Below are 10568 nucleotides of genomic sequence, written 5' to 3'. Positions count from 1 at the left end.
CACAAATCTCGGCCACCGACACACCCTGAAGCCTCCCCAACAACCGGTAGACTCTAAGACACGACTCGACCATAAACTTCCGATCAGCTAGCATCTCCGGCGGAAGGGTAGAGGAAACAGAAGGAAGGTCGCGATCCAAACCTCAGATCCGACTCCCCGAAACTGCAAGGAAGGGCGCCCGGGGCAGCTTCGAACCACCACCAGTCTCCGGAGAGGAAGGCGAGCCGAGATCTCGTCATCCGCCACACTGTCACGACGCAACAGTTGGACTGCTCCTTAGCACGGCATAGCCGGACTTGAGCACATGTTTTTGAAACATTTCAATGGGCCCCCACTTTGAAGGGGCCCCACTTTTTTTTTTTTTGGTGTTATATATGAATGATAAATATGAAATTTGATGAAAATCTTTAATGGAAAAGGTAAAAATGGTTATCTTTTTTAAAAAAATTGAAGTTTTTGTTAGTTTTTTTTTAAAGATTTTATAGTAATATGTTTTTAATACAAGATTTTTTATTAAATGATATATTTTTACTTTGTAGGTTTTGATATTATGAAAGTATAATGTCATTTTACCTAGAAAACTTGTCATATTACCAAAAAAAAGTGCAACTTTTTCTTAATTTGTGTAGGGCCCCCGATTTCATTGGTCCGACTCAGAGAGCGGGTCACCTACTGCTACGACTGGAACGACAAAGCAAAAGAAGAAAGCAGAGCCCTCTCACACCGCCTGCGAAAGCCTAGAGCGGCAGAGAGGCAAACGGAAATAGACGGCGGCGACGCTGTAGATCTAGGGTTTGAGGGAGAACGCAAAAAAAAAGTAAACTTATATAGCCACATGATAACTTTAAAATGTTTTTCTCTGTAAAAGCAAAAAAAAATCGTACGTATCTAGTGGACTATGAAAGTAAACTTTTAACACATCTGAAACTGTACAAATGATTTACAAGAACTTTAACAAAAAAAAAACAATATTTACAAGCATTTGTGACAATTTTCATGCAGAATTATGATGATCAATGTTTTATGTGTATCAGCATTTTTATATGTTTAAATAACAATTCTATCACACATAGGCTTATGTGTATTGAACTTGATATTTTAGAAGATTTGGTGGAATTTTAATATTTTAGAATTTTGAGAGATTTGAGTGTATTTTAGGAGATTTATGGTTATTTGTTAGAGATTAAGAAAAATGATTTGTGATTTGCTGAGATTTTATAATTGGATTTTGGATGATTTTAGGATATTTAAATAAAATATAAGGAAAGCATCGTTATTATATGTAATTTGTTCTCTTGTTCTTTTTTTCTGTTTCAACGTCACGGGAACGATTTTAAAGTCTTGAAGAGAAAAGTGAACAAGCTAAATGTTCTAGTCTAAACATATGATCAACCTATATATCTAGTGTACTGACGCATACTTATGATAGCGACAGACGAGACAGTTATGAATTGGAATGGAATCATTACTACTGCACCTGTTTTGTGGTAACAATGTAAATCTTTGAGCTGGCAAATTTGAGTGCATCTGAAACTCATGGATAGAATCTGCATGTATAGTATACGCTATATATCAAAGCTAAATGTGCAAGAAAATTTGGAACCTTGACTTAACTGTTTGTACAATATCGGTCTCAAACTTGTTTTTCCTAGTAGTCTTTGATGTTGTTTGATGTTGAAGATATACCTATTGGCACCGATCCAAGTTGTCAAGTCCTCGTTAATCCAATCGTCTCTAACTTTTCCAAACAAATCGATCAAAGCATCTTTATCTTCATCCCAAGCTTCCATAATTACAGGCTTAATCTTTGCCCAGCAACAGTCAATCCCTCTACAACCTTAATAAACAAGTGCAATGCATCATCTACAATACAAATATAATCTCTTAAACCAAGCTAAGTTCAATGAAGAATGTTCTGATTCACTCAATATAGACTTTCGAATAGAAGGTATCTTCGTCTCCATAACAGCCGCACAAGTAGAAAATTCTCATAGCCAGTTTCCACTACAGGTCTTATCTACAAACACCAACTCTTGAACTGAGCTAGAAAAGAATTAAGTGATACCAACAACACTTTACGATTAAGGGAGAAAGTAATTTACGGTATGCATCTGATCGACGATCCATTCCTCTACATTGTTACCACTAGCATCATGACCACGACGTGTCCCGTTGGCCCATCATTCACAGATGTCACGTAATTCAGATGAACCCAGGAACACCAACGCCTCGGCAATAAGCTTCCCATACACATCCTCACCCAAACGACCAACGAAGTAAGTAGGATACGCCGCCTGGTTTGCGCCTTCTTGTCCGGCGAGCGTTTGCCCTGTCTTGGCCGAGATCGTTTCCCCTTCCTTGGACAATCTCTCGATCTCCACATAGATGTCGATCGGTGTTTTCATATCCCACAGTCGGACGTGAGAGACGACGAGAGAGAGAGACAACGAATGTAAGTTGAAGACATGGAGAAAAATTATGCAATTGGTTTCTTACTCCTTTTTTTATTTTTTTGTTTGAAATCCTTTAAAGTCTCACCTTTGAGGGTGTGATTTTATCACTCATATTTTTCAACTAAAAATGTTTTAAAAAGTCTTCTAGAATCACTTAAAATCTTTCTTTTTTTTAAGTTGTGATATTTTGAATAACAGTAGATTTTAAGTGAGATTTATAAATTATTGATTCAATAACAAGTGATTGTGAATGATTTTAAATGATTCCTATAAATTTCAAATTCAATAACACTAAATTTTAAAAGATTTTTAAGAATTACTAATTAAATAACAGGAATTTTAAGAATACCCTAAAATCTTCTAAAATATCCAATTCAATACACCCCTTTAGTATTAGCCAACTTTAAGATAGAACTGTCCAACAAAATATGTGTAGTTACCAAGTTAAAGATATTGTTCATACCTGAAAATATTGACCAAGTATCATTTCTACTTTATTTTGGTTTTTTGTTTGTCGGCCCATTTCTACTTAAAAAACTGGGTTTCCTATTAATTACCAAGTGTTATTTTTATACCTACATATTGACGAAGTATGTAGTAAAAGATAAAGCTTAAAGTTGTTCGAAGCTCTGTAATACCGGGTCCAACGCTCCCCCCGCCTATATTGATTACATGCATGTTGTATTCTTAAACTATTCGTTAAATTGGACTAAGTGAGTCGTATAAGAATGATTATGAATAACTCAAACAGATAAAATAATATACTAGCGAGATTAGAAACGTAATCTCACAAAATTCTCAAAGTTATCTTCTTAATCTTTAGTTTGCCAACAGACATTGTGGACCACCCACCCTTATGATGATATTAACGATATAACTAAAATATAATCACCTGTTTTTTGAAAGTGTGGTAGGTGAACCACTCAAATCCATCCATCATCCCTTCAAAAATATTGGGAGAAGTAGTAACACACTTCTTTTACATAGTTTGAATAATATATATTAAAATGGTATCTATATACTTTTTAGTGTAGAAATAGAAAAATATTTTAGCATATGATTTTGACAATCGCGTCGACATATCCCCGTACACACGTGGAAAAATGCAGTGATATCTATCTTAAATTGATTTATTTCTATGTTTGTTAAATGTGAAATCATTACTCCGCGTGTAGCCTACAAAAAGAGCTCACCAAAAAAAATACAAGAGCGAACATCATCGAGTAGAAGAACATTACACCGTAGAGAAGAAGAAACAAAAGTAATTAGCCATGGCGTCAAGAAAAGTTTCTTCGTTGCTCGCTCGCTCCTTCATGTCCTCCTCGCCTTCTCTGTTATCTCTTAGAGGTATAAAGATATCTGATACGATCCACTTTTGTAAAAATGATCTCTTCTTAGCTCCGATCGCGGACTCTGTGGCTCTGTTCATAATGTGATGCTCAATACAACGATCGAGATCGTAATCTTACTTTATTGATTTTTTACATTTTTCTCTCTTCGATCTGATGATGATCTCCAAGTTTTTTTGGATTCTGTATCAACTTTGTTATTTAGCAGATCGCTCATTGTATGTTGTTCTTTGGTTACTTCTTGATGGATTTAATGATCGTGGTCTCCGTCGGATCGAAATCGATTAATTCTTTGTTTTGTTTTGTTTTGGTTTCTTCATCAGGTATGAACAGAGGAGTACAGAGATACAGTAATTTCGCTGCTGCTCTTGAAAACACTATTACTCCACCTGTGAAAGTTGAACACACTCAGCTCTTAATCAATGGAAGATTCGTTGATGCAGCCTCTGGTTAGAAAATGTCTTTTTTTTTTAACCTCTTTGTCACTATCTTAAAGCTTGTAAAAAATATTGAGACTTTTTCTTGTTTAGGGAAAACTTTTCCTACTCTGGATCCAAGAAATGGTGAAGTGATTGCTCAGGTGGCTGAAGGTGATGCAGAAGACGTGAACCGTGCGGTTGCAGCTGCACGCAAGGCTTTTGATGAAGGACCATGGCCTAGAATGACAGCTTATGTAAATAAACTTCTTCTTGGTATTTGTGTTTGTATTTGGTGTTTTTGAAATGCTCTCTCAGCTTTGGTTGATTGATTTCTTCAGGAGAGGTCAAGGATACTGTTTCGGTTCGCTGACTTGATCGAGAAACATAATGATGAGATCGCTGCTCTTGAGACTTGGGATAATGGGAAACCTTTTGAACAAGCTGCTCAGATTGAAGTGCCAATGCTTGCTAGGGTGTTCCGATACTATGCTGGTGAGTGACACCACTGATGCAGTTTATTTGTGTACCTTTAAGATTTTTTACTCATGATCTTTCTCTTTCAATGAGGTTCTCAGGTTGGGCAGACAAGATTCATGGAATGACAGTTCCAGCAGATGGTCCACACCATGTGCAGACCTTGCATGAGCCTATAGGTGTCGCTGGACAAATCATCCCATGGAACTTCCCTCTTCTCATGCTTTCTTGGAAACTTGGACCAGCTTTAGCTTGTGGAAACACCATTGTTCTCAAGACGGCTGAGCAAACTCCTTTATCTGCTCTTCTTGTTGGAAGACTACTTCATGAGGTAACAATGTGCTCTTTGTGTTTGCTTCCATCTGTCTACTTGACAACTTATAGGCTTCAGGCTTTCATTCAAGCAATTGTTTTACTTCGGTGAGATTGTATCTGCTTCATTTAACATATGTTATGTTTTGCCTAATGACAGGCTGGACTTCCTGAAGGAGTTGTGAATATAGTTTCTGGATTTGGTGCTACAGCTGGTGCAGCCATAGCTAGTCACATGGACGTAGATAAGGTCTAAAAGACAAACCTTGAAAGATTCTTCTTATCCCACCATTTCCTAGTTTCTTGAAACAGTTTCTGCAAGCATAAAAACACACACCAGGCAGTTTAGTAACATTTTGTATGCACACTACAGGTTGCTTTCACCGGGTCTACTGACGTCGGGAAGATCATTCTTGAGTTGGCTTCAAAAAGCAACCTTAAGGCAGTGACACTTGAGCTAGGAGGAAAGTCACCATTCATTGTATGTGAAGATGCTGATGTGGATCAGGCCGTTGAGCTTGCACATTTCGCTTTGTTCTTTAACCAGGTAACATCACTTGAAACACCTCAATGTATGAGTTATATGGTTTCCATGGATTTAAAAGTCTTAGGAATCCATCACTTTTTGATAAAGTATAACCTGTTCTGCTTAAATTGTAGGGACAATGCTGCTGTGCTGGCTCGCGTACATTTGTACATGAACGCGTGTACGATGAGTTTGTAGAGAAAGCTAAAGCTCGTGCAGCCAATCGCGCTGTTGGAGATCCCTTCAATTCAGGCATTGAGCAAGGTCCTCAGGTACACAGAACAACATTTAGAAACCGTAACAACGTTCGTGGTGGAAAAACAGAACATCATTTTCAAAATTCCTAAACTTGTTTTGGAAAAAACAAAATAACAGGTTGACTCAGAGCAATTCAAGAAGATCCTAAAGTACATTAAATATGGAGTTGAGGCTGGAGCCACATTACAAACTGGAGGTGACCGGCTTGGTTCCAAGGGTTACTACATTCAACCAACCGTCTTCTCAGACGTGAAAGTAAGTAAACAGAAGATTACCCCTTAAAACAAAACTCAACTGTCATCACAGTTTCTTGCTAATTATATGGACCGTATTAAACTTGGCAGGATGACATGCTCATAGCTACAGACGAGATATTCGGGCCAGTTCAAACCATACTGAAGTTCAAGTAAGAACCTAATGCTAAACCAAACGTTTTCTGATTTAGACTTTACTTTACTGATGGCTTTTTAATGTTTCTTAGGGATCTTGATGAGGTGATTGCAAGGGCAAACAACTCGAGGTATGGTTTAGCTTCAGGAGTGTTTACACAGAATCTGGACACAGCAAACCGACTGATGCGAGCCCTCAGGGTTGGAACCGTTTGGATTAACTGTTTTGATGTACTTGATGCCACAATTCCATTTGGAGGATACAAGATGAGTGGCATTGGAAGAGAGAAGGGTCTTTACAGTCTTAGCAACTACTTGCAAGTCAAGGCTGTTGTCACTGCCCTTAAGAATCCGGCCTGGCTCTAAACCCTAACCAAGTACCTCGTCCTTATTAGCTGAACTTATGCTTATTTCTCAATGTTGGTTCATTATTGATTTGCACTTTTGCTTTGGGAAACCTGGAATTGTACTGCCTCTAGGTTTTCAACATTTTGAGAGTAATTTATCTTCAACAAATTATGCAAATAAAACTACATGGAAATGTGTGATTGAGAAAAACATACTCTTTATTAGTTTCATTGATGTGTATATGACAATAGAATCCATGAATCTCTCTATAAGTAAGCAGTGGAAACTGAAAGCATTTTTTCACAGTAGGAGTAGAAGTGGGAACAACATAAAACTCTGCATATGGTTTCAAGGATTCTTCAGTTTGATCCTGAGCTTTCTAGTGATATGTGATGCTTTTGGATGAACTGGTCGTCTCGTGTTATCAGCAGACTGTTCTGCTTCCACCCAGTTTACAACTTTGAGAATCAGAGACTGCGGAACCTTCTTGACATCTGCATCACCTGAGCCTTTACACTTCTTCATCCCTTTCTCCAAAGCCTTTTCTATAAACTCCATGAACCAGTTTGCAGCTTCTTTTTCTATCTCTTTAATCAACCTCGCCGTGTTTACTAACCCGGAAGAAGAAGAAGGAGCTGCAGGGTTCTTGTTCTCATCGTTTGATCTCAGTTGCTTGTGACTTTGCTGCTGCTTCAAGAGAATTCTTCTCTTTGCTGTGGTTTTCTCATGATCATTAGAGTTATGATGGATTTCGTGTAGTATCACTGACGATGCATTCTCAGATTTGTTCTCAGTAGTAGTAGTAGCAGATGAAGCAGCTGCTTCAATCGACGCTATTTCGTTCATGGTTTCAGATATCTGGCTGTGAAACTCCAAGAACTTGTCAAAGCACGCAGCTGGACAATCAGCTTTTGCTGATTTGTTCAGATTTGCAAATGTCCTGTTGTGTCCCAAAAAAAGATTCACAACATCACATTTCAGACTCAAAACACACATAATAATCATACAATGAAAACGACTTAAAATTCAGATGTATACTTGAGATGACGAACGACTGTTTCTGTGGTTGTAGCTTCTCTCAATGCTTGAAGAGCTATCTTCTGAGCCGTCTCTCGCTGCTGTATAGCTTCCTGTTCACATATACAAAGACATCTCTTAGTATTATCACCAAACCATTCTTAAAAGACTGTAACATTCAAATTTGATGCAAACCTTGCTCAGTGTGCCAAGTCTTCCTGGTAGACTCAAACCCTTCTCTGGTTTTTCCAACTTATACTTTGGAGAAACCATCTTCGAGGTAGATTTTGGAGCATCTCTTTCATCTTCCACTATAGCAGCTGCTGTTGCTCTCCTAGTACGCATACTCGGAGGTGGTGAATCGCTTTTCTTTGCCTGCAAAATCAAGATTTAAGCCATTGTTAAACCCTCTCCACAAAAACCCTTAACGCTTAAAGCCAATAAAGAAAAACACACAGAGCAAAATGTACCTACAGAGGATTTAAAAGGAGTAACAAGAACAGAGGAAACAGAGTTCTTGGCCAACATCCCTCTATCGCAAACACTTCTGCTTCTCGGAAACTTCGAAGTCGGCGGAACAACACAGCTCTTCCTCATCATCGCAGCAGGACTCTCTGACATTTTCGACAAAACCCCTCCACCATAAGAGCACCTAACTCCACCAGGTGATCTCCCTCTAGTCATAACAACAGGAGACGCCGCCGTGAATCTCCCATTACCAAGCCTATGTTTCGCCGGCGTACACTGATCAAAATCCAAAGGCGCAGGCTTTAACACAAACGGAGACGAAACGTCACCGTTCTGACCCCAAGAACCTCTCCTCGGTCTCGTACCAGACTCTCTCTCACCTTTTCCTCTCGTACTCATCAACGGCTCAGGTGTACCAAGCAGAGGATGCCGTCCAGGAATCGGCCTAGCGCCTTTGATAACCGGAACAGGTGTCCCTGGATCGAGCCGATCAACGTATATAAACTGACCCAACTGCATCTTGTTGCTTAGAACCACGTCGTCTTGATCCGAAGGCAGGCTAACGTAGATCGAATGAGAAGAATCAGAGACTTTAATGAAGAAGCCTTGTTTGGGTAATAGATTCTTCTCGTCAAGATCGACGGGGACGATATCTGTGACTTGTAGTAACGAGCTTCTGTGTTCTCCGGTCGGTTTAACTCCGGTTTTCATACCGTCGATTAGCTTTTGAAGGATCCCTGGTGCTAAAGCCGCCATTTTTTTTTTCCCCACGAGGATTCAAGATTGAGACTTTCTGATTCAGATGAGAAATTCAAGAAATGGGTTTAGATCGCAAAGATTGAAACAATTTTAGGGTTTTTTTTTTACACTAAGCCAACGGTAAGATGGAAAAAAAAAAAAAAAAAAAATCGCAACTTTGTTTGAATAAAGAAGAAATTGGGGATTTTTTATTGGAACGTTGTGAGCAACGGTCGAATTTGGTGGTGGGTCTTTTTGTATTTTAGTATTCGTAAATTGTATAATTACAATATCTAATCTGGAGGGATCTTCTTGTTGTTATACTTATATATAACGCCGCTGCGCACGCTAATCATGATTAGGCTACTATCTTAATTACCAATGGGTTTGACAATATACAGATAGATTCTGGCTTATCTTTTTGGCTTTTGCATCTGAGTTGACTGGTGTTATTTTTTCCCTAATTAGAGGGTGCTTTAAAATTCTCAGTATACCAAATAAACCATATGTTTTCGGCTAATCTACCATATCTAATTTTTTGTATTAGTCAACTATACTTAAAACATTTAATTTTGTTATTAGTATTTAGTAAAAAATCTGTAAAGGTATTGTTTGAATGTGTTAAATTGTGTTTGTCTAGTCTATGTGGGTGGATTCGCCACCTCATTTTTTTAAAATGGTAGATAAATCATATAGTTTATGATCCATTTTTTCAAAATACAGTTACTATTTGTAATGAACAAAAAAAAATACTCATGAAAAAAAATCCCAGCTATTATTTCTCATATTTATTACCATTCTTCAAAATTTATAGGAATTATTATTTATTTATTATCTTTAAAGATATGAAATTTTGTATTTTTTTGAAGATAGTTACCATTTGTTTTTTTTTTTTTCAAAAGGCTTTCAATTTATAAACATATATGTCCAATGGGCTATTTCTGGAATAGACCCATACAATTATCCCCTTAGAACCCAGTCTAATTACACCAAACCGAACCAGATAACAAAGACTAAAATTGACTCGGATATAAACCAATCTAAACCAATAGCTAACCGATATAAACCAGAAACCCTAATCTGTAATCAGAGAACCCGATCACAGCCGCCTTCCCACGAAGCTGTGAATACTCATCGGACCAGGACCACCGTCGAACACAGAAGGTGATTGATGAATGGGCCGCCAAAGAAACAGAGTACTTATTTTGACTCAAAGTTTAGTTATTCTATGTACTTTGATTATTTCTTTCATTGGTTAATTAGCCAAACGAAGAACTAACATAATTCATGGAAAGCGTATACTTGTAAAACACAACAACATACTAATGAAAGACATCCAAAAACATAACTTATAGTTGGAATTTGGAAGTTGGAACTTGGAACCAATCAAGTAGACCAAAGTTGATGTACTTTCTATTTTATGGCAAATGTAAAATTTTGTTTATATGGGACAAATGGCTGCCAGAATCAAATCGACACATTAGACAAATACATGCTTTCTCATATATTCTCAGTTGATTTCTCACATATCCTAATTTCTAACTCCATGCTTTCTCATGTATCATCACCAAATGTTGATAAATCAAAGAAAAACCAAGACCACAAGTCCAGAAGAGAGCAGTTACTTGAAATATTGTAGACACCTTCACTTTAGGAAAAATACCAGTCACCGACTGTGGAGGTGTAAATAAAACTTGACGCAGAGTGTAAAGACCAAAAGTATCATTTATTTGCCAAGGTACACTGATCAAAATAAACCAAATAAACCATATGTTTTCGGCTAATCTACCAAATCTAATTTTTCTATTAGTCAACTA

The 10568-nt window shown here is 37.7% G+C and overlaps 2 protein-coding genes across 3 annotated transcripts; one reads left to right on the top strand and one right to left on the bottom strand.

Annotated features, from left to right (window-relative positions):
- Positions 1-2848: 2848 nt before the first annotated feature.
- LOC104741078 (aldehyde dehydrogenase family 2 member B7, mitochondrial) lies at positions 2849-6738 on the top strand. Its single transcript, XM_010461852.2, has 11 exons — positions 2849-3800; positions 4126-4251; positions 4333-4475; positions 4560-4713; positions 4797-5026; positions 5168-5257; positions 5381-5554; positions 5668-5805; positions 5909-6046; positions 6136-6197; positions 6273-6738. The coding sequence occupies exons 1-11, from the start codon at positions 3725-3727 to the stop codon at positions 6544-6546; spliced, it is 1605 nt and encodes a 534-aa protein (XP_010460154.1). The 5' UTR covers positions 2849-3724; the 3' UTR covers positions 6547-6738.
- LOC104741079 (protein CORTICAL MICROTUBULE DISORDERING 4-like) lies at positions 6729-9051 on the bottom strand. Of its 2 annotated transcripts, none has more exons than XM_010461853.2 (4): positions 8020-9051; positions 7741-7920; positions 7567-7658; positions 6729-7468 (listed from the first exon to the last, which is right to left on the bottom strand). In XM_010461853.2, exons 1-4 carry the CDS (start codon positions 8767-8769, stop codon positions 6877-6879), a joined length of 1614 nt encoding a protein of 537 aa, XP_010460155.1. In that variant the 5' UTR covers positions 8770-9051; the 3' UTR covers positions 6729-6876. The 2 variants fall into 2 exon arrangements, with proteins under 2 accessions (XP_010460155.1, XP_087339893.1); XM_087483767.1 differs by having other exon boundaries at positions 8016-8935.
- Positions 9052-10568: the final 1517 nt, after the last annotated feature.

The sequence above is a fragment of the Camelina sativa genome, chromosome 14 (genome assembly GCF_030686135.1).
Source record: "Camelina sativa cultivar CO46 ecotype springtype chromosome 14, ASM3068613v1".
Classification (NCBI taxonomy): domain Eukaryota; kingdom Viridiplantae; phylum Streptophyta; class Magnoliopsida; order Brassicales; family Brassicaceae; genus Camelina; species Camelina sativa.
This window is presented reverse-complemented; position numbering and strand designations above follow the sequence as displayed.

What these genes read in the sequence shown, in the direction of transcription:
- LOC104741078 (XM_010461852.2), top strand. Translation starts at nt 3,725, where the DNA reads ATGGCGTCAAGAAAAGTTTCTTCGTTGCTCGCTCGCTCCTTCATGTCC. An exon ending in GTCACATGGACGTAGATAAG is followed by an intron (nt 5,258 to 5,380) that starts GTCTAAAAGACA and finishes TGCACACTACAG; the next exon opens with GTTGCTTTCACCGGGTCTAC. An exon ending in CCGTCTTCTCAGACGTGAAA is followed by an intron (nt 6,047 to 6,135) that starts GTAAGTAAACAG and finishes TAAACTTGGCAG; the next exon opens with GATGACATGCTCATAGCTAC.
- LOC104741079 (XM_010461853.2), bottom strand. Translation starts at nt 8,769, where the DNA reads ATGGCGGCTTTAGCACCAGGGATCCTTCAAAAGCTAATCGACGGTATG. An exon ending in GACTTGGCACACTGAGCAAG is followed by an intron (nt 7,659 to 7,740) that starts GTTTGCATCAAA and finishes ATATGTGAACAG; the next exon opens with GAAGCTATACAGCAGCGAGA. An exon ending in ACAGTCGTTCGTCATCTCAA is followed by an intron (nt 7,469 to 7,566) that starts GTATACATCTGA and finishes GGGACACAACAG; the next exon opens with GACATTTGCAAATCTGAACA.